The 24,416-nt window shown below is 38.1% G+C and overlaps 4 protein-coding genes across 7 annotated transcripts in view; 1 reads left to right on the plus strand and 3 right to left on the minus strand.

The window, feature by feature from the left end:
• The window catches only part of LOC113519928 (uncharacterized), an 82,287-nt gene that overhangs the window by 18,045 nt on the left and 39,826 nt on the right, over positions 1-24,416 (plus strand). The gene's annotated exons all lie outside the window — the stretch shown is intronic.
• The window catches only part of LOC113519930 (transforming growth factor beta-1-induced transcript 1 protein-like), a 49,445-nt gene that overhangs the window by 2,182 nt on the left and 22,847 nt on the right, over positions 1-24,416 (minus strand). Inside the window, exons 2-5 of the mRNA XM_026905157.3 lie at positions 10,149-10,199; positions 9,204-9,377; positions 1,508-1,603; positions 347-481 (exon numbers count right to left, since the gene is read on the minus strand). Of these exons, the coding sequence (XP_026760958.2) occupies positions 347-481; positions 1,508-1,603; positions 9,204-9,377; positions 10,149-10,199 (456 nt within the window). The remainder of the gene's footprint in view (positions 1-346; positions 482-1,507; positions 1,604-9,203; positions 9,378-10,148; positions 10,200-24,416) is intronic.
• Positions 1,992-24,416, minus strand: part of LOC113519922 (unconventional myosin ID) — a 295,622-nt gene continuing 273,197 nt past the window's right edge. The window contains exon 18 of the transcript XR_008253718.1: positions 1,992-2,197. The gene's annotated coding sequence lies outside the window, so the exon portion shown is untranslated. The remainder of the gene's footprint in view (positions 2,198-24,416) is intronic.
• LOC128202328 (uncharacterized) lies at positions 12,083-13,404 on the minus strand. Its single transcript, XM_052902273.1, has one exon. It carries the CDS (start codon positions 13,295-13,297, stop codon positions 12,542-12,544), a length of 756 nt encoding a protein of 251 aa, XP_052758233.1. The 5' UTR covers positions 13,298-13,404; the 3' UTR covers positions 12,083-12,541.

Genomic DNA, 24,416 nt, shown 5'->3' on the forward strand with positions numbered 1-24,416 from the left:
AGATTATTAGTTATAAGTAGCAAAATCAGACGTGTTGATTTTGGAAATTTTGTTTTTTAATTGAAAATAAATTACTATACCGATTTTGATAAAAAATCTATGGGGCAAATCTGTAAGTAAATTTTTCAGATAAAAAAAATAAATTTAAAATGATTTACTAATGTCAGAATTATAACGTAAGAAACATAAAAAAACAACCGAATTGAGAACAGAATTGATTGTGGTGGTGGTAATGATTGTGGTGGTGATGATGCTTGTGGTAGTGATGATGCTTGTGGCGGTGATGATTGTGGTGATGATGATGATATATAAGGGCTCAATACAGCTTTGGGTGAAGGTAACTTACATTGCAAGTGAAGCAGTCGCGGTGCCACTTGGCGTCCAACGCGATAATGGCCTTGTCCACGATGGGCTTGGCACAGCCGGCGCAGCGAGCCGCGAACTGGTCGGCGTAGCACGCCGAGCAGTATGGGCGACCGCTCTGCGGAGAGAGCATAGAGTTGAATAGATATTTACAGACTATTTTTTAAACTTATGTACTACTATTAAAAAGAAATAATAAGTACCACTAAACATGTTTGCACTGAACACATTGCGCGACTTGCCGACCCTGAAGTAACCTCTTTTAAAGAACCCCATGCTGTAGTCTCTTGAGAAAACCTCGGCATTCAATAACCTGAGTGTTCGTAGGAGATATCTCTGAAATCGCGTTGTACGCGACCATTTAGGCTGTAGGGTATGAGCGTGAACTTCCTGTCAATGGCGAGCCGTATGATGGTTGAAAGTGGCCGTGGGCATCATATTGAACTATTCCTGTAAGCACAATCCGTTGTACAGGCAGTAGAACACGCATAGTGAGGCAAAATCTCTCCTAAGACTCAAGGATTCGATATCGCTTGTAAGTCGCTTGTAACTCTTCCATGTTACGCAGTGGCATAACCATACCATTTAAGGCCTGTGGCTAATTCTTTTGATGGGGCCCTATCAATAAAAAAAAAACTTTTCACGTAAAATAAAATACTCAAGTACAATGTAAAAAAAAAACTCTGAGCTCGCGGCCTCTTGAGCCGGGGCCCTTTTGGGTCGGGGGCCCGTGGCATTTCGCCAGCCCTGCCACCCTATTGTTACGCCACTGATGTTACGGTAGGCAATTTAAAGGGTTCCCCCTGGAAACCATCGTGAACAATTTTTGTTGAATTCGTCACGATGGGCTAACTGACCTGCTTCATCCTCACTTATCATTTCTCACTGGTGCCCCGCCGGTGTATACCGATAGCGCGGGCGGGGTTACCATTCCATTATCATCCATTAAAAAAAAAACAACTGTATAAAAATATCTATGTACTTAATTTATTCTCGCAGTTTTATGTAAATTTTTACTCTCTTTGTGTTACCTAATTGATATAACTAATTATTACTTTGTCTCTTAGAAAACGTAAAAGACGTAGCGCTAAAGTCTAAAAGCTAATTTTAATTGCCTTAAGATTGTGGGCATGCAAATCCATACCTGTTCCATGAAGCCACCACCGCCCAGCTCCTTCTTGCAACCGCCGCAGACGAAGTGTTGAGCATGCCATGATACGCCTAGAGCTTGGATCACGCGCTGAAAATTAAAAAGTGTCATTTTAAATTTATTTCACGTCGAAAAATCATCAATAATTTCGATTACACAATAGTTATAAATCCTTTACCCGGCATAGAATGGGCCACCCTTTCCTTTCCCGTGGGTGTCGTAAGTGACTAAGGGTACTCGATAGTCGAAGGATGGGCTATAGCGTCCTTCTTAAAACATCACCAAAGCCTACTCACAGTTGTCAACCCAAAAGCGCTATATTCAGCAGTATAAATCACTTTGCAAAATGAAATTTTACTAATAAAATAAAATTTTAACTAGACGATGTCTATACATAGAAAATATTTAAAAAAAATCGATTTTAAAAGTCCTTAAAAAGATGAGAAAGAAAAGAAAAACCAAAACAATATTCTTTTTGGCATTTTTATGTCTGTATGTTTGTTTAGAAACGTCTGTATAGTTTTTAAAAACTACTGCACCGAATTGAATTAACTTTTTTTTTTATTATGCAACTTAGAATAGCAAACAAGCTGACTGCCCACCTGATGGAAAGTGGTAACCGTCGCCTATAGACATGAGCAGTACCATGGACATAACAGAGTATACTGTTTCGCCCATGATACCCTCCCATGCTTTGCCATTCCTGAGGACTAAGATGTTTTTTGATGAGTGAAAATGGTACGGTAACCCCGCCTGCGCTAACGGGATACGCTGGCGGAGCACCAGTGAAGGGTGATAGATGAGAATAAATACCGGCCAGTTAGCCCATCATGATGAATTCATCAGGAATTAACCATGATAGTTTTCCAGGGGGAACCGCGAGAAGGTCGACCTGGCTGGGTATATTGCTAGCAATAGGATTCTCAGTCTCCATTACTAACAATCCCTTTCCCCCCGGACTAAGATGTTATGCCTCTATACCCTATAATTTATGTATCTAATATTTGTCCTTCAAACCGAGACACAGCAATGCAAACATGAGTTAACAAGTACATGGTAAACTTCGATTACTATATACCGAGCACCCAGTCCCTACGCCAAATGATGACTCGAGATGTTTTTCTTAGCGCTAATGATATCATCGGGCCCAAACAATGGACGAATTGATGGTGGCTTCCTTTTGCGTCGCGCGAGTGAGCTGAATATCGAATTGAGCTTAACATACATTCATTTGCATTGATATTAAGAATTTCAAGGGAACGGTATAATGGTTTAATAGACCTTAATGGGATAGTAAATCTCAAATTATTACTAGTTGTCGCATCGAGGGGAAGGGATTGTTAGTAAACAGGTCTAATTGATCCATTCTCAGTATTAAATCCTATCAAGTCGACCTCCATGCGGTTCTCCCTGGAAACCATTGTGGTTAATACTAGTGCAATTCGTCACGATGGGCTTATGGACCTGCTTTCATCGTCAACTATCATCCCTCACTGGTGCCCCTCCAGCGTATACCGATAGCGCGGATAGGGTTGCCATTCCATTATCATCCATTAAAGAAATAGTTGTCCCGTCCAATATTGTTTTTTTTAATAAGTGATAATGGAATAATAACGCCACCTGCATTATCGGTATACGTTGGTGGGACACCAGTAAGTGATAAAGCAGGTCAATTAGCCCATCGTACCTAATTCCATAAGAATTAACCATGCTAAAGGATTGTTAGTAATGGGGTCTAATAGCCCCATTGCTAGCGATATACCTTACTAGGTCGACCTCCACTCGGTAACCATCCTCTTGGAAACCATCCTCTTGGAAACCATCGTGGTTAACTCTTGGGGAATTCGTCTTGTCATCTCTCAGAAGCACGCTACCAGCTCGCACCGATAGCGCAGGGGGGGTTTTTTTTTACAACACAGGGGCAAACGAGCCTGCGGCTCACCTGATGGTAAGTGACTACCGCCGCCCATGATCACCCACAACACCTACGGCATTGCAGGTGTGCTGCCGGCCTTTTAAAAAGGAATATCCTCTTTTCTTGAAGATTATGTTGTCGTATCGGTTCGGAAATACTGCTGCTGGAAGTTGATTCCAAAGAATGGCTCATTCATTTTAACTTTTTTTTTTTATTATATTTTTATTCTCCGATGTATTTCAATGTCTTTGCATCGGCTAGGAATGAATTTGCGACCTTGAATATAAACTAATTTCAAATCCCCACGTCTGGCACTGGTTTGGGCTCGATCAAAACCTGTTTAGTCCCGCCGGTCACCTTTCTGTCACAATTTCTTTTTAAGCGTTTTCAATTCTGCACAATTTTTAGATATTTTTTTTTCTCAAATCTATAGTGCTTTCTTTTCACAGTGAGCCAATATTAATCACGAGTATTGCTGTTTTATTTGCGAAGCAAAATTTTGGGGTTTTTTTTTTGTAGCACAATGTACTTGAATACTTTTTTTTATGCAACTTAGAATGGCAAATAAGCTGACGGCCCACCTGATGGAAAGTGGTAACCGTCGCCTATAGACATGAGCAGTGCCATGGACATAACAGAATATATATACTATTTCGCCCATGATACCCCCCATGCGTTGCCATTCCCGAGGACTCAGGTGTTATTCCTCTGTAACTGTAACTTTACTGCCATATACCACCCTTCAAACCGAAACACAGCTTTAAAATATTTGTAGTCTAGTATTATTTAATTCCTTAAAATTGTTTACTTCATTCCATACTGTATGATTATGTTAAAGCAAATGCTGTGAATACCTTTAATATGCATGTGCATTAATATTGTATTGTATTTAATGTTTGTTATATGTATTATAATGCAATATGCTGTTGGGGTTGCTTTAAATAAATAAATATGAATCGTGCATGGCAAGTTTTTTATACATGCAAAACAACTAGGCAAGTAGACTGCCTGGCGGCAGAACTAATAACCTATGCAGACTTTGTACAGAGTCTCCTTTCATTATGGTCGTCATACAAGTATGTAGTGACAATACGACTTCAAGGTAATGCTTTCGTCCCTCCCATCTAAGGTCTGCTTCCGGAATCACGGTCAACTCTGACTCAGTCACAACCACGACCTTAAATGCCGCCACGCACCCACACGGGCTGTCTCCTTAATAGGGTTGTCACATCTATCAATCTTAATTATTTTATTTATAGAAAATTTATTTCACAAAAATGAATAAATCAAATTAATAATAATAAATAAATCTATAAATTAAGTGGTCGTTAACTGAACTGATATCCTTTGTTATTCAATGACAATTAAAATTTATAATAAAGTACCAAAAAGAAAACGAGAACTCCCATTTAGAAAATTTTAAGATTAATTAAAACATTGGCTTGTTGAGGAGTCTTTTTACAGCGTGCAAGAGTTTTTGATACAAAAAGGTAAACAACCTACTTGAATTACCTATCGTGTTACAATGCAGCTGTCATCAATAGTCCATGATTTGACAGTGACATTTCTTTCTTTTTTATTGTTGACAAGTGTCTGACATTTTTAATGTATTTTTTTATACTACATTTTGAATTTTAATGACTTATTTAACATTTATTCTTTTTAAATTTTTAATATTAGCACGCCTAATTATGGCGAAATATGAGGACTTATACTTATTGTAACATCTATACACTTACCATGTTTCTTGTAAATAAATAAAATAAAATAAATAAATTAAATATCTAAATAATCATAATGCAAATACTTTTTATACGTTTACTACATTCATACCTATATATTATGTTATTGAAGCAACAAAGCGCTTCGTTATAGAATATGATTCAATGCAAAATAATTCAAAACATATACTCAACTAATTGGTAGACATTGTAATAAAAAATAGTGAACTAAATCCGTGTTAAAACCGGTTAGAACTGCTTTTGGTACAACTCAATTTGGAATGTATTTTGAAGATGATAGTGTAATAAGTGTTACAACTCAGTTTATTGTTTAATAATATTATTATAATTATTTTTTATTAATTTAATTATTAAATAAATATACCAATACTAATTAATATTACGTTATATCTTCGCGAATTATACACATTTTTCAATTTTTTTTGCATTTAACAGGTTTTTTTTCCGTGTTGGACTCACACTAATATTGTTACAAATAAATTGGTTTTAAATTTTAACAAAACTCTTTAATTATAGTTTACACTGTGAGTGACAACCCTAGACTCCAGTGGTTTGTGGTTTCGTCGAATATTTAAGCAACTTACTACACACTTCTTAGTAACGTATTTAATAATAATTGAAGATCCCATAACAACAAAAAAAAACTTGAATTGTGAAAAAAACAGTTATTTCGATTAAAAACTAAATTACTGGACTGATTTTGATAAAAATTTTATGGAACGAATCTATAAGTATATCCTTTGGCATGTCATAAAATAAATAAACCGTTTTTATTTATTTATAATATATATAATAATTCTTGATTAATTTTTATTAACTAAGTCTCCTTAGATTTTTCTAAGATAACTTGTCAAAAATTACTTTATAATCTTTTTTTTTTTTATTTATCACACCTACTTTGTGCCGCGGCACAGTGGTTGAGAATCACTGTCATAGACAAAATAAAGTACAAGTTGAATGAATCATGAAGCGAACAAATGAGTAAGACGGCTAATATTATTATAAGTAGATAATTTGATTTCTTTGAAACGATAAATTAGAACTGACTAACATGCTCTGTCCCATTCGTGGTTCAACCGTGAAGCAGTTGTGTTTGCATGGCTGTGTTTCGATTTGAAGGGTGGGATACGGCGTACATTTACAGGGTACAGAAGAATAATACCTGAGTCCTCAGGAATGGCAACGCATGGGGGGTATCATGGGCGAAACAGTATACTCTGTAATGTCCATGGTACTGCTCATGTCTATAGGCGACGGTTACCACTTTCCATCAGGTGGGCCGTCAATATATAGCTTGTTTGCCATTCTAAGTTGTATAAAAAAAAACTATCTGAGGTCATTAGTTTTTCTAATTTTAAAATCCACAAAGCTATTATCAATTCATAACTTTTGATAGGTTATGAATTGTCGATAGATTATGAAATGGAAATAGAATATCCATTTTATAATCTATCTATCTATATTGAATAATTTACACGCCCAAAAATAGAGTTGCAACGTTTTAAGTGTTCATATGTGATAAAAAAAAAAAGAATTTTGAAATCGGTTTAGAACTGACGAAGTTATTAGGTAACAAACAAAAAAAAAACAAAACAAAACTGAATCGAGAACCTCCTTCTTTTTAAAGTCGGTTAAAATAATAAAATTCTATTCAAATTTAATTACTAGTGTTATTAAAAATATCTATTATTGTTTATTACTAGTCATATCTCGTGGTTCCGTCTTCGTAAATCAGTACATAAAGTATCCTATCCTGTGTACTAAATTAGGATACAACCTACCCTTGTACCAAATTTCATTCGAATCCATTCATTAATTTTTGCGTGAAAAGTGAATTTTATATTAAATAGAATAATTATTAAGGCTTTACATTAAACCATACAATTTAACGGTAATGAAGATATTTTCATAAATTAATACGCCATTAACAAGTGTGAAGTAGGTATATCTATCGCTTTATCTAATTAAGCCAACATATTGTTAGATGAGTCACGAACCTTGGTATTATTTATTGCTTAGATTACTCGCAAGTGTGTTGTGATGACTGTTATGTTTATATCTACGTCTGTTTTTTTATGGATGATAATGGAATGGTAACCCCGCTTGCGCTAACGGTATACGCTAGCGGAGCACCTGAACCAGTGAGGAATGATAGGTAGGAATGAAAACAGATCAGTTAGCCCATCGTGATGAATACACGTGGAATTCAGCACAATGGTTTCCAGAGGAGACCACGTGCAGGTCAACCATATAGCATATATTGCAAGCAATGGGACTAGTAGTTTGTATTACTAACAATCCCTTCCACCCTGTGATAACTGTTATGTTTATATCTACGTACATTTAAATCTGTCTACATAGCATCGACATCATTATTTCAGGAGTATAGAGATTGTTAGTAACGTGGTCCAACTTCCGCATTGCTAGCAATATACCTTGCCAGGTCGACCTCCATACGGTTTCCCCTACAGATCATCGTGGTTAATAATTGATTAATTTGCCACGATGTGCCAACTGAACTACTTCATGCTCTCATATCATCCCTCGCTGGTACCTCCCCCCCCCCCCCTCCTAGTGTATACTGATAGCACATACGGGTCAGTTGAAAATAATATAAAACGAAATAAAAATATTTTTAAATGTTATTTAAAATAATGACAATAACAGAGAAAGTTTGTGATGTATGGATGAATGAATAGTTCGATGTTTGTTACACTTTTACGCAAAAATTACTGAACTAATTTTAATGAAAGATACATAGGGTAGGTTGTATCCTAACATAGGGCATAGGATACTTTATGTACTTCATGATTCACGCAGACCATCCTGCCAGATATAGCTAGTACTAGAGGATAATGTGGCATATGTGCCACGTGGTCCCGACAGAGAATGGCCCAACCCTTCCTGTGGGTGTGGTAAGAGGCAAGTAAACTAACTGCGGCTGCCAACCCGCCTGCTAAGGGTAGCAACTGCTGGCAAAACTCTCTTATGGGAAAGGCCTATGTTCAACAGTGGACATAAAAAATATGTACACCGTATGTGACAGCCTTAGTATGCAAGTACGTATATAACAAATATTGTATGCATAAACACTTATTATGTACATACACGGTAATGTTTTATTATGTTTGTTTATGAATTAATAAAGCACAGTCACACTTATTGTATGACCTTCAAACTAAATTCGATTGTATTTCTTGTATATTACATTATATTTTAGCTAATTCTGCATCAATTAATTTTTTTAACCAACATCAAATATAGACGAGAATCTAATCCCTCGACCATTAAGTTCTCTTAGACGCGCTTCTTACGACACTCACGAGAAAATAAAAGGTATCAATCACATTCTATGCCGGGTCTACACGGCAGTTATACTTCACCCTATCAGGCTTTAACGGTCCACTGCTGAACATAAGACTTCTCAATGAGGGGAAATTTGCCAGTAGTTGCCACGCTTGGCAAACGGGTTGGCAACAGTTGGTTGAAAAGGAATGAGGGGAGGGAACCGACTACCAGTTCCATTGCTAGTAAATATACCCTGAACATATAGAATACATACATACATACATATCTGTCACGCCTGCCTCCCATTAGGGTAGGCAGAAACAATGGAACGCCAAATGCTTCGATTCAAATAAACCTCTTTCGCTTCCTCCACATTCATCGATCTTTTCATACACGCTCGCCGGTTACGGGTACTTAGATATAGAATATTTTGGTCGAAATAAAGGAGATATATATATATATATATATATATATATATATATATGTATGTATTTTGGTTTTAATTATATGAGTTACTTTGTATATATGTCAACATATTTATTATTTCTTAATAGAAACAACTGTACTATTTCCTCCTATTATTGTACGCACACTGCCCGCTGGTAATTAATGCTCCTTTCCACTCAGGGTTTGCTGGAAGAGAACTCTTACAGAGTCAAGCTCGCCTGTTGTACATCCTTATTTAATTTATATTACATGTTTTTTTTTTTTTTGTGTACAATAAAGAATAAATAATCGTACTCACGTCAGTAATGGGGTCACCGCAGCCGTGGCACCTGGGGCTGTGGTGCTGGGAGAAGCAAGGCACGCAGTGCACGCCGCCGTCGTGCTGGTGGAACTTGGCGCCGTCGATGGGCTTCTTGCACGTGTTGCACGTGAAGTGCTCCGGGTGCCATTTCTTGTTCAGCGCTGTCACGATCTAGAAATATCATCAATCGTTTTCATTTCAGAACTGAATTACTGAGCCGATTTTGATAAAATTTCTATGGGACTAATCTGTAATACGTAAATATGTTGACATTTATATAATATGACGATATATGTAAGTAAAATAGTAATAGCATAGCATAGTAGTACAATTGAATGAATTTTGTACGCCAGATTCTGGTGAAGAGTGTGAACAATATTTAAATATTATGTACCATCCTTTATACCGCTTTTCAAACAAAACAAAGCTATTAAAATAGCTTTGTTTAAAATATATATATATATATATATATATATATATATATATATATATATATATATATATATATATATATATATATATATATATATATATATATATATATATATATATATATATATATATATATTATGTTTATTACATCGTAACTTCGTCAGAGAGAGACTTTATATCGTTTGTGAAGTCGTGCAGTTGTGTTTGCGTGACTGTGTTTCGGATATGGCGTGAATTTACAGGGTACAGAGGAATAACACCTGAGTCCTCAGGAATGGCAACGCATGGGGGTATCATGGACGAAACAGTATACTCTGTTATGTCCATGGTACTGCTACCACTGTCCATGGTACTGGTAACCACTTTCCATCATGTAGACCGTCAGCTTGTTTGCCATTCTAACTTGTATAAAAAAAAAACTGTAGTCAGTTTTTTTTTATGAAACACGATCTTAATGCTTCATTAATAAGGTTTATATTGAAGCAGGCTATGCTTCTACAATATACTTACTCGTCCTTCAATCGGTGCGTTGCAGCTGCTACAAATGACGGGCGCGTCGGACTGCAACAAACAAACGGATAATTGAATCGTTTGTTCAATAAACATTGATACTCGGATACAATTAATTACTTAATAACGACTCTAACAAATAATAATTATGAAATTAAATGAGATTTATTTCGTAAAAACATAACTGTATTTTCTTAAGTTACAGTATTAAAATAAATGTTATAATTTTAAATGAGTGCAGTGAGCTCACTGCCGAGGTTCTCCCAAGAGACTACAGCATGGGGTTCTTTAAAAGCCCCCCCTTTTGAAGAGAGAGACCCCTAAATCCCTAAAGAGGTTTCTTCAGGGTCGGCAGCGCGCGAATAATAATACTGGCATTGCAGGCGTTCATAGGCTACGGTAACCACTTACCAATAGATGGACCGTATGCTTGAGTGCCACCTCAGTGGTATAAAAAAAAGTTGTGTGTGCCCGCATAGAATACGAGTATACCACCCCTTTCTAGGGTGTCGTCGACTAAGGGAGGGCGAGGGATGGACAGCAGCGTCCCATTTAAAACGTCTCTTAACTGCGGTTGCCAAACCGCCTGCCCAGTGTGACAAGTACTGGCAAAAACCAAAAATTTTAAATAATTATATAGATATTCTTATATATACCGATTCTTATTTTTATATATATCATTCTTATATATGCAGCTTATAAAATATTATTGTATATAAATAAATATACATGCATTAATCAAAATCATTTGTTATTGTACAAGTTAAGCTTTTTCACCAGAAGGAGACTGTACAAAAGTCGTTTGCTTGATCACCTCTCTCGCATTCGTGTTTCAACTTAGAGTTGTGTTTGCAAACAATGGCTGTGGAAAGTTTGAACCGTCGGATATAGACAGTGAATACCATGGACATAACAGAATAACACCTGAGTTCGCTCATGGAATGGCCATTCCATGGGAGGACTCAGGTGTTATTCTCACCCGAAATTCACGCCATATCCCACCCTTGTTATATTCATGCAAACACAACTGTTTATGTCTACCAATATAAAAATTATTTCAAAATCGATGGTTACCAATTTTCATCAGATGGGCTATCAAAAAAATATTATATTAAGGAGACACAATCTAGTATTTCATCTATTTCATATAGGTAACTAGAAACCCGTTTCAGCTTCGCAGTTTTTTTTTTTTTTTTACTAAAAATAAAGCCCAAGTTAAATAACTTAATGTTGATATTTTAATTTTCCATTGGTAAAAGAATGTGTTTAAAATCTGTATTTTTGGAGTGTGCGTGTTCATTGCAATCAAATATTTTATTCCCTATTCAAAAAATCTATAAATTCTCGTTTAGACAAGTAAATATGTGCAAGCAGTGGTGTCCAGTTGGTATGCTGATTGTATTTTACTGCAGACGGTATATGGAATACGGTATATACGAGTATATAAGATCAGGTTAAATTATGGTCAATTAAATTAAAAGGCCCCATGTTAAAGGGATTTGAAAACTGATGCCAAAAGATAATTCCATTCCTTGCCTGTTTGTTTAAGAAAGGATAAAGTGAAGCGCTTGGTACGAATACGGGGAACATCAACTCATATCATAAGATTGAAATCGTTCCCGGTGCCTTGTTGGACAGTGAGGATTACTACCAGAGGGCGCCATCTAGATAAATAGATACTCTTTATTGTATCCTCCAAAAGATTGCCAGGGCAAAGGGGTACGCCCCGAGGCCCCTACCTCAACCGCCCACACCGTCTGGCGGGCAATGAGAAGTCCTGTTGTTGTTGTTGCAAAAGATTGCAATACTAAACTTATTATAAGTATAAACAATTGCAAGAAATAATCACAATGAGGAAACAATGGGCGATCTCGTCGCTAAAAGCGATCTCTCTCTAGCACAACTAGTACTAGTTGATATAATAAAACATCCTCTTTCAAATAAATGCTAATATATTTTCGACTAAATTAATTAATTTTAAATTTATCCACATATGTGCAATAAAGCCAAAGTCCAAATACATTACAGCTATAGTAAACAAGGGCAGGTAATATTTTTATTAGATAAAGTAATATTATTAGATTATATAGATTAAGTGACACCATACATTGATATTTTATTGATATTTCTATTTCTAAATGTTTAAATGTTGACACGTTTTTAACACTCGATGCTCTATCTATAGAATCCAAAAAAATGTTCATGCTTGCAACATGTTTAAAGGTGTATTTAAACAGGGATGGCAGACGGTGAGCTGTGTCAACCCCAGTCAAACAAAGCTTTTCAAAAACATATATAACAATAGATTAGCATTGTTATTAGGATAATATAAGTGTATGAATCATCAGCATATTATATATATATATATATATATTATATCATTATTTATTTTTTTATTTCGAAGGACAATTTCGTGCCATATGTCCTTGTGAATGGCACACACTACACGCAAACTCAGCTAATCGACAGACCGATGTCTCATGCCTTCCAGAGCACACACTGCATATTTGAGATTGCTGCCTGCTATTGGATTCACGTGAACTCCAATGTTGCTGTGGTGGGCGATAGGGGCGTGGATTCCGCCAACTATAACTGCTTGTCTGCCTTCCTTCCGCTCCTGTATCCACCTTAGACGTATCAGCGGACGCAGTCGCTTCTTTTCCAACCGTTTCTATACTCTCGGCCACTTGACACGCCTTCACGAAGTCTACGTTATCTTCTGAGAAAAGCTTCTGTCGTATTGTCTCGTTTCTGATACCAAAGATGAACTGGTCACATAAACTTTCATTCCACCACCTACCAAATTCACATTTGTCAGACATTTTTTTCAATGCCGCAATATATTCCGCTAGGGTCTCGCCTGCTCTTTGTTGTCTCTGTCGGAATTTATATCTTTCAGCCAAAACACTCGGCTGAAGGTGATTCTCCAGGATAAGGGTTAGTTCTTTAAAAGTTTTCGCTTTCGGTTTGCTCGGTTTGCACAATGTCACTAGTAGCTCATATGTCTCCACCCCCATAACCGTTATTAGCGTGGGCACATGTAATTCTTCAGGTATCTTATTTACAATTAAATACTGTTCCAGTCGCTCCACGTATATCCTCCAGTTGTCTTTATGCAACCGAAACTCTGGTATTGTTCCAATAGACATTTTCACTTATGTATGTATTTTTATAGCAGCTACTGCACCAACAATTATACGAACTGCGTCTACGCTACGATTTTTCGCAAACAAAATGTTCAGGTATGCATTTATCTACCAATAATTATCTGATAAAATACAATTGATTATTAATTTATTATTTAAAAGATAAAACTTCCACTGTTTTTATTATTTCTGATTCGTGTAATGGACGGTTTTTTTTTTTAATGGATGATAATGGAATTGTAACCCCGCCTGCGCTAACGGTATACGCTGGCGGGGCACCAGTGAAGGGTGATAGATAGATAATGAAAAAGCAGATCAGTTAGCCCATCGTGGTGAAACTGGAACTCAACACGATGGTTTCCAGGGGAACCGCATGGAGATCGACCTGACAGGGTATATTGCTAGCAATGGGACTGGTAGCCCGTAACAATCCCTTCTCCCGTGTAATAGACGGTTATGATCAGATATCTAGTCATTGGAAATGTATAAAAATTTCATTGCTTATGGTACAACCTTCTGTCAGGTCAATTAACTTGACTTCATCCTGAATATCATCCGTGTTATTGTCACTCTTTTTTTTATACAACTTAGAATGGCAAACAAGCTGACGGCCCACCTGATGGAAAGTGGTAATTGTCGCCTATAGACATGAGCAGTACCATGGACATAACAGAGTATACTGTTTCGCCCATGATACCTCCCATGCGTTGCCATTCCTGAGGACTCGGGTGTTATTCCTCCGTACCCAGTAAATTCACGCCATATTCCACTTTTCAAACCGAAACACAGCCATGCAAACACAACTGCTCTACGGTTGAAACACGAATGGGACAGAGGTAGTCAAGCAATCGACTTTTGTTTAAGTCTTCCTCTGGTATCCCATCAGCGCATATCCATAGCGCAGGCAAGGTATACCATTATCACATATTTAAAAGTTATTCGACCCTTACGCCCTAAATATTCTAGCTTTTACCGGCGATTTCATATATTTTGATTTTGGAAGACTTCTCGATGACTTAACAAGATAATTCTACCTTGATGAATCCAGATCTAACTTGAGGTGATATAAAGTGGTATGTTTATCTGCAGAAATTTAATTGTGATAACCGCATTCAATTTTGTCAAGTAATTTTTACATGATTCCGGAGTAAAGAAATAGAAACACATAAGAATTCTAAAGAATGTTTTTGCTTCTCTTATTATAATTAAAAATTGTATTCTAAAAAGAAACGGATTTTAATTGTAACAAACCCAGAGGGCCTACCATGAAATATTTTTCGAAATTTCGGGCACGAACGAAACAGAAATTTGATGATAAAATTATAATACATGCCGTTTAAGATTATTAAAAATGTTAAAATATCATTTCTCTTAACTATTAGGATAGGATTTATGATAAACGAAATGTTAAGCTTCATTTACTGGGTCGATTTTGGTACGAACAAAAACACGAAATTGAGTCCGAAAATTCGGAATTTCGTTTAATGGTAGACCATCAGTTATTATGATTTAAAAACTAAACTAGTGAACCAATTTTGATAAAAGTTTCTACGGAACCAATCCATAAGTATCTCCTTTTAGATAAAAAAAATGAATTTTCCAAAACGGTTCAAAACTGACGGGAGTTGTGAAGCTATAAACTTCTCTCTTTTTGAACACTTTCTTTTTGAAGTCAGTCGATAATTCTTCATATAAACTTTTCTTAAATATCTCCCGTGTACAAAAATCGTCTAGTTACAATTTTATCATCGTCCTCATCATTTCAGCCATTCCCCGTCCACTGCTGAACATAGGCCTCCCCCATAGACTGCCTCAAACAACGGTCCTGAGCCACTTGAATCCACTGATTCCCTGCAATGCACTTGAGGTCGTCACTCCATCTAGTGGGAGATCGTCCTACACTGCGTTTACCCATACGGGGTCGCCACTCAAGAACCTTACTTCCCCATCGGTTGTCGGTTCTTCGAGCTGTGTGACCAGCCCGTAGCCACATCAGCTTTTATTATATTAGTGAGACAATACCGATTGCAATGAGTACCACCAAATTGTAACCACCTACAGCTGTCACGTAAGTAAGCGGACACAGTGCGTGCCCACTACATCCTCATTCAAAGTTTTTTTACATGATGATGTCACATTGATCCTTAAGGCGTGTGTACACCGGAGCGTTCACCATTTATCTTTCGCCGTCTTCAAGTGTTGGCAAATTTTTATATACGAGTATATTTATTTGATATGTATATATGTGTGGGTATATATAATATGTATGTATTAATATTGTATCTTTAAAAAAAAAATATTTTTTTTTACTGCTCACTCACACAATGACTAGCGCCATCTACCTTTCTCTCTGTACTTATCTACTATTTATGCCAGGTTGTCTGTAAGAGATTGCTTCTAGCGATAAGGCCGCCTTTTGTATATGCACATTCTATATAAATACTCCTTGTATACATCTCTATTGTGCGCAATAAAGAGTTTATTATTATTTTTATTAAGTTTATTTAGAAAAAAAAATTGTCCGAAGTCGAGGAGATTCGTTAATGTTGGATAAAATGCTTTAAGCTTTTTTTTTAATGGATGATAATGAAATGGTAACCCCGCCTGCGCTATCGGTATACGATGGCGGGACACCAGTGAGGGGTGATCGGTGAGGAGATAGTTAGGAGGTCAGTTGATCCACCGTGACCAATCTAGCGATCAATTAAACACATTGGTTTCCAGGAGGGACCGCGAGGAGGTCGACCTGACAGGGTACTTTGCTAGCAATGGGGCAACTAATCCCCATTACTAACAATCCCTTCTCCCACCAAATGCTCAAGCTTTCACGTGTAACATTCGCTCGAGTGCTAATTTAAAATAACGAACGAATGCTCGGGTTCCATCTGCACGCACCTTTATCAGAAATGTCACAGCCAAGGCCGTACGAGCGGCGAGCGCGACAATCTAATCTACTGATAACGTTCTCCATATTGTGCATTTCACTTGATACCATCATTCGTTTTATCATTCCTTCATTTTGATACAAAAACTGGCGGTCTACCTTGGGGGAAATGGGATTGTTAGTAATAGAGACTAGCAATATACCCTGTCAGGTCGACCCCCTCGCGGTTTCCCCTGGGAACCATCGTGGTTGGTCCATTGGTGAATTTGTCACGATGGACTAACTGACCTGCTTCATCTTCACTTATTATCCCTCACTGGTGCCCCGCTAGCGTACACCAATAGCGCAGGTGAGGTTACAATTCCGTTATCATGCATTAAAAAAAAAGCTAGCAGTCTACCATGAAATTAAATTCCTAATTTTCGTAGTAAATTTCGTGTTTTCCGTTACCGGTCTGAACGGTCTGAACGATAAATGAAGCTTACCATTTCGTTTGTCATAAATCCAATCGTAACATTTTAAAGAAATCATATTTTAACATTTTTTTTTTTTTTATATTTTTAAACGGTATGATGTAATTTTAACATCAATTTTTTTAAATTAGTTTCGTTCGACCCCGATATTTCGGGAAACATTTCATGGTAGTCCCTCTGTATTGAACTGGTTTTTTTATTTCGTTTAATGCGAATGACACCGTAATGTACGGCAACGAAATAACGGGTAACGAAGGCGTGACGTCTTTGTTCTTAGAAACGGCGACGTACGAGGAGCACCATGAGTGTCAAAGTATATGCTGTGACACCCATCTCATCCGTAGTATTGTTCATGTTGTACACTATAATTACTACAATCCATCAGACGGGCCGTCGGTTTGTTTGTCATTCGATCTTGTGTAAAAATAGAGTTAATTGTAAGCCAGCGATGGACATTTTATGACATGTGGCGTCACTGTGAACTCAACATGGCGGAACAAACCGCAGGTAAACAATATAATAGTATATTATGCCAACCATTTGGTGTCATTTGAATCAGTTATCTGTGCTAACATTGTAAAGAGGAAAGATTTGTTTGTTTGTCTGTAATAAACTCAAAAACTGGGAAGAAAAGGGATTATTAGTAATGGGGACAACCGGTTCCATTACTATCAATATACCCAATCAGGTCGACCTCCACGCGGCTCTCTCTGCGAACCCTCGTGGTTATTTTTATGAATTTATCACAATAAGACAATTGACCTGTTTCATCCTCACTTGTCATCCCTCACTGGTGCCCCGCCAGTGTATACCGGTAGCGCAGGCGGGGTTACCATTTTTTTTTTTTTTTTTTACAACACAGGGGGCAAACGAGCATGCGGCTCACCTGATGGTAAGTGACTACCGCCGCCCATGGTCACCCACAACACCTACGGCATTGCAGGTGTGCTGCCGGCCTTTTAAAAAGGAATATGCTCTTTTCTTGAAGGTTATGTTGTCGTATCGGTTCGGAAATACTGCTGCTGGAAGTTGATTCCAAAGAGTGGTTGTGCGTGGAAGAAAGTGCCTTGAAAAACGCACGGTGGAGGACCGCCACTCGTCCAGATGGTTGGGATGAAATTTTAGTTTATGGCGGGTTGTACGATGGTGAAAATCTGCAGCAGGTATCAATCCGAACAATTCTTCAGAGCACTCCCCATGATAAATTCGGTAGAAGATGCACAGAGATGCAACATCTCTACGCAGTTTCAGTGGGTCGAGCCGGACAGTAAGACGCCGATCGTCAACAATTCGAGCTGCCCGACTTTGAATGCGGTCTAACGGAAGGAGTTGGTACTGTGGCGCTCCTGCCCACAGGTGAGAACAGTATTCCATGTGTGGCCTCACTTGAGCTTTATACAGTTTCAGGCGGTTTTCTGGCGTGAAATACCGTCTCACCCTATTGAGCACCCCCAACTTTTTGGAAGCTATCTTAGCTTTTTCCTCCAGATGACCGCAAAACTGGACGTCGCTAGATATATCGACGCCAAGAATCCCCAGACTCGACTTATTATCAAGGGAAGTGCCCTGAAAGTGAGGTGATACGACAAACGGTGTCTTTTTTGCGGTGAACGCGCAGACTTGTGTCTTCTTAGGGTTAAAGTGAACAAGATTGCGTTCACCCCAGATCGAAACTTTATCGAGTGAAGTTTCGATTTTAGACACAAGTCTGTTCCGGAGCTCATCGGTATGTGCCCGCGAGATCTTTGCATGACCGGTGTATAATGCATCTCCTGTACTGTCGTCCGCATAACAATGAATATCACTGATCTGTAACATATCATTGATATGCAGAAGAAACAGTGTCGGAGATAGTACACAGCCTTGCGGGACACCAGCATTCACAGGTTTTAAGTCAGAGCATGCTCCGTCGACTACGACCTTAATGCTACGTTCCTTAAGAAAGCTGGCGACCCAACTGCACAATCTCGCAGGCAACCCAAACGAAGGTAGTTTTGAGATTAGTGCCCTATGCCACACCCGATCAAAGGCTTTCGCAATATCCAGACTAACAGCTAAGGCCTCTCCCTTATTCTCGATTGCCACTGCCCATCGGTGTGTTAAATAAACTAAAAGATCACCAGCCGAGCGTCCCCGTCGAAAGCCGTACTGGCGGTCTGAGATCAGCTGGCGATCCTCTAGGTACCGGAGCAGTTGATGGTTAATAACTGATTCCATGACTTTCGAGAATAAGGAAGTGATAGCTATGGGCCTATAGTTAGCTGGATCTGAGCGGTCTCCTTTTTTAGGGATCGGATGCACCAGAGCAGTCTTCCAAAACTTTGGGACTATACCTGATGAGTAACAGAGCCGAAAAAGACGCGTAAGAACCGGAGCCAACTCTGGTGCGCACGTCCTAAGCACAATTGGAGGAATGCCATCGGGCCCGCTCGACTTATGGATTTCAAGGGAGAGAAGTGCTCTACGCACTGATCTTAGCGTGAATTTAACATCCGGCATAGAGCTCCTACAACGCGGGATGGTCGGCGGTAGTTTCTCCCCGTCATCCAACGTCGAGTTTGATGCAAAGAGAGATCCAAGGAGATCGGCCTTCTCTTTGGCGTTCAGAGCCAACGAGTTATCCTCCCTGCGCAATGGTGGAAAAGATGACTGACAGAAATTCCCTTGTGCAGCTTTGGCAAGAGACCAGAAAGCTCGAGATCCCGAAGGTAAACTAGCCAATCTCTTGCCAATTCTACCAATATGCTCTGACTTCGCTGTGGCCAAAACTCTTTTGAAGGACCTAGAGGCAAAGTTATATTTCTTTTTAAGGGCACTGATGTTAGAATCTCGCGATGCCACACCTTTGGCCCAGGCTAGGAAGCACTCCTGTTTCAGGCGAGATGCTATTCTACAAGAGGCTCCATACCAGGGCTGGGATTTCCCACCGACAGGTACCACAGAGTTAGGAATAAATAATTCCATTCCCTGGAGCACCACATCGGCGATGGAATCGGCGATGGCGTTGGGATCCCCCAGTGCGAAGCAAACCTGCCTCCATGGGTAAGATGCGAAAAAAATCCGCATCTCATCCCAGTCTGCCGACCTGTAGTGCCAAACACGACGTCTACCCGTAGAACGTGGTGGAATCGGACTCATGAGAGGCACCTCGCTCCGCACCAGACAGTGATCCGACGATCCAAGCGGAGCTTCGACGGAAATCACATAGTTGTCTGGGTGGGTGGTCAGCAGAAGGTCCAGCAGTGAAGGTGAATGGTCCAACACATCAGGTATTCGCGTGGGCGAGGAAACAAGCTGCGTCAGACCATAAGCCAAAGCAAAGTCATGAACAGATCTTCCCGCATAGTCGGTTGTACGTGAACCAAGCCATTCGGTATGGTGGGCATTAAAATCGCCAAGAATCACGACTTCAGCGGAAGGAATCTGTTCGAGCAGGGAATCTGTAGCCATTTGGACGTGCTCAATGAGTTGGTCGGTTTCGATGTTCCCGCTGTGGGACCTGTATAGGCATGCATAGACGCGAGGATGGTCATTGCAGTCTACACGCAGCCATAAAACAGACAGGTCCGTTCCTTCAAGATTTCCAAGGCGGCGACAACAGATATCCTCTCTGACATACGCGCATACACCGGCACGCGAAACAAAACAATGTTCAAGTTTATAACCCGGGTACGTCAGGTATGAAGTTTCGTTTGGAGAGGATATCTGTGTCTCCGTTAGAAAGAGCAATGCCGGCCGCGCCGTTTCTAGGTGGTGGTGGACAGCGTTTAGGTTAGAATGTAATCCCCTGATGTTGCAGAAGCTCACATTGAGCGAAGGGGATGCCGTAGAAATATTGCTCCGTTTGCCCTTGGTTCCAAAGAGCGGAATTTTGCCCCCCCCAGAATACGCAGAGCAGCCCGAGCGTGGTTGCTCGAGGGAGGATTCTCCAGCAACATGGTTACTGGTACCTCCCTGGGGTATGTTATTTTTTTTTAATTCCACTGCCATGGTTGCGTGTTGTAAGATAGGGGGACGGGGTTGGGGAAAGGATTTTAGGAATAGGAAAGGGATGGGTATGGGATGGGTTTGGGATGGGCCTCCGGACTCCCTCACTCACCATACGGAATGTGATCGCACTAAAAATGCAACCATTTAGCGTCGGTATTCTGTGAGGGTGTGGTACTTCCCCGGTCGAGCCGGCCCATTCATGCTGCAATACCATATAGGATTACAGCGTGGCTCTACCACAGTAAAAAATACTTATATACTGAGATTTTTTTTATTATATGATATATACCATACCATTATCATATAATAAAAAAAATCTCAAAAGCTCTTCAAGTGATTTTAATAATTCTTACAGAAAGCTAAATTATTCTATCGGTACTTATAATTATTTTCCTTAATATTTTACGCTGTTTTTTTTTTAATGGGTGATAATGGAATAGGAAGCCCAACCGCGCTCATGTATACACCGGCGGAGCACCAGTGAAGGGTGATAGATGAGGATGAAGCAGGTCGTTAGCCATTCGTCACGATAGCTCATTACATTCAGCTTATAGGTTCTATATTTGTGGATATAGTAAGCTTGTAAACGGATGCGTCGTTGTTTTACCAGTTTTAGTACTCGTTAGAGACTTAGGGGGGTCTGCGTTTAACCTCGTAAAATACCTCGACCCCATAAAAGAAAAAGGTCATTACGTCGCTCTTAAACGTGTTTAGCAATGTATATTGCTATATAGATCTTTTTTTATATACTATGTTTTTTTTTATAACATAGGAGGCAAACCAGCATACGGCTTACCTAATGGTAAGTGATTACTGTCCATAGGCATCCGCGACATTAGAGATATTGCAGGTATGATGCCGGTCTTTTTAAAGTCTTTATAAAGCAGGCCATTTGGCTCATAATGACGAATTCAACAAGAACTAACTATGATAGTTTCCAAAGGAAACCGCGTGGAGGTCGGGCCGATAGGATATATTGCCAACAATTTAGGCGCTATTGAATAGTGTAATAGAAACATGCTGAACATAGTTCTCCCCCATAGACTACTATAATTTCTTGCTAACATAATTTTAAGTGACCGTGTGGTCCCGGCATAGAATAAGCCACCGTTTCCTATTCTCGTGGGTGTCGTAAGAGGCAACTAAGGGACGGTGAAAGATGGACAGCAGCGTTCCTATTAAAACATCTCTAAAGCCTGACTGCGGTTGCCAATCCGCCTGCCAAGCGCGGCAACTACTGGCAAAACCCCCCAAGAGGGAGGCTTACGTTCAGCAGTGGACAATTGAAAACTGATACGATGATGGTTATTTTAAGTCTGTTACTAACGAAATAGATCCTGTTATCTGACAATAAATTTGAATATAATCTAACGCGCGGTTTTTTTAAAGAAACAGAGGGCCCAAGAAATATTTTCCGAAATTTCGAAGCCGAACGAAACACAGATTTGATGTTAAAATTACATAATACTTACTGTTTAAAAATATTAAAATATTATTCCTTTGGACTTTTATGGTAATATTTATAACGAACGAAATGTTAAGTTCCATTTACTGGGCCCAATTAGGTATGAACGAAAACACGAAATTGAGTCCGAAGCTTCGGAATTTCATTTCATGGTAGACCCCCTGTATTAAACGTGACAAAATTGTTGATCAGTAATCTCACTATTCTTATTTTAAAATAAATTAAACGCGCCAATACACGTTGAGATTTTGCATACATATTATTAGATTTAAAATATTTGAATTTAGAATGCGGATTTGTCTATACCCTCCTCCCTCAGACCAGTTCTGTTTTTTTTTTTTTTTTTAAATCCTGCTTGTTATGTCCTAAGAACAAGGAATTACATAGAAGGAATGATAAAATAAAAATGGTGAATCATATGGTTGCCTCCTTTCTTCTTAATATAATTAGTAAAAAGAGGATGAAAGATACACCGTCAGTCGCTATTTTTGTCAATTCATAGCAGGCTAGTGTATGAAAATGTTATACGGCCGTATAACCCTACCAAATTCAGATACAACCTGCTCGCATACTTTCTACATAAACTGTGTCCAATATATAATCTAGTAATGTAAAATTTGTCATTGACAAATAAATGACATATCAAACATTTTCTATACACTAGCCTGCTATGAATTGAGAAAAATAGCAACTGACGGTGTATCTTTCGTCCTCTTTTTACTAATTATATTTGCATAAAAAGAAAGGAGGCAACCATATGATTTACAGTTTTTATTTTATCATTCCTTCTATGTAATTCCTCTTTCTTAGGTTGTGTCCACATTACTAAATTTTTACATGTTCTAAATTCAAATATGTCTATGAATCATTCTGTCGTTATTCGGTATGTTTTATCCGTTTTAAAATATGAACACCGAGAATCGGTATCACATTTTTGCGCAGTAAAATATACTTAATCTTGAAAAATATTACTGGGCCTTTGTTACCTTCCCGTTTGTCACCTGTATGCTGCATAATTGCATGCATATAATGCAACACGAGTTCGTACTTCCATATTGTATGCAGGTGGTATGCACGTGCCTCCAAGCACGTGTGCTGAACATAATCGTCAAGGAGATACGCGAGGAGTCACGCAATTGTGTCTGTCATATTCGGAAGTTGAGTAAAAGCGTGGTGGTGAATGGCCAACATACACGTCCAATTTATGAGCGGCAGCGTTTTATTTTAATGTTTTATTTTAGTTTAATATTTTGAAAGTCATCGCAAATAGAAAATTTTTATTATTTTTAACTATTAAATATTCGAAATTGATTCGAATATAAAAGGAATAAGATTATTTTACTCTAATTGTAAAGTTATTGTAGCAAGTTTTTCATTATTATCAAAATTATTATAAAACTTAGTTGTCGACATTAAGAAGTTGATGACATTTCATTAACACTAACGACGTAGTGACAAATAATTATTTAAATGTAAGTTTATAGCAATAAATACTTCATTCTATGTGTATAAAAAGAGAAACTGACTGAAAATATAAAAACTATTTGGTTTATAATCATGAAATTTGCACAAGGATATCTTATAAAGAAAATAAACTTTTTTTATATTTAAATGGATGAAGTATAAATCGTGTTTAAATGAACTAAACGTTTAAACTGCCCTTTATAATAAAACATTTTCATAATTGATATTTCTCTATTTATAATTATTTATTTGTAATCCGAAAATAATCGGGCAACACTAATGTTAAATACGTAAGTAGATAATTCAACGTGACTTTATAATTATTATTTTAACAGTTCCAAGCCTCTATATACTGGTTGTCCTTACTGATTTTGTAAAGGTCCTTCTGAAAACTGAAACGGAGCAAAATAGAAAAATCGGGAGAGTACTAGGAGGAAGGATGTTAGCACTAACTTTGTGCCCCGTCTAGACATTGTCAAACACGGTACACGTCATCAGGCAGTAGTGTTATTTAATAAATTACCTGTCCAGTTAAAAATTATACGAAGCCTCAATTCTTTTAAGATTAGATTACGATCCCTTTTATTGGAGAAATGTTACTACTCCGTACATGACTACTGTACTGATGATTAATATAAATAATTAAAAATCAATTTGACATATGTATATAATATTACTATGAAATTGACACTGTTTATTGCAGAATTTATTTATTATAATTTATTGTTATTATTATAGTTTGGATGGTTGTAATATTCACGTTAATGTAATGATTTTTGTATGTTTTTCCCTTATTTCAGACACAATGTACATTGTTTTTTGAATAAATGACTAATGACTAATGAC

This window comes from Galleria mellonella, unplaced genomic scaffold, assembly GCF_026898425.1.
Source record: "Galleria mellonella isolate WM207_F2 unplaced genomic scaffold, CSIRO_AGI_GalMel_v1 utg89, whole genome shotgun sequence".
Classification (NCBI taxonomy): domain Eukaryota; kingdom Metazoa; phylum Arthropoda; class Insecta; order Lepidoptera; family Pyralidae; genus Galleria; species Galleria mellonella.

What these genes read in the sequence shown, in the direction of transcription:
- LOC128202328 (XM_052902273.1), bottom strand. Translation starts at nt 13,297, where the DNA reads ATGTCTATTGGAACAATACCAGAGTTTCGGTTGCATAAAGACAACTGG.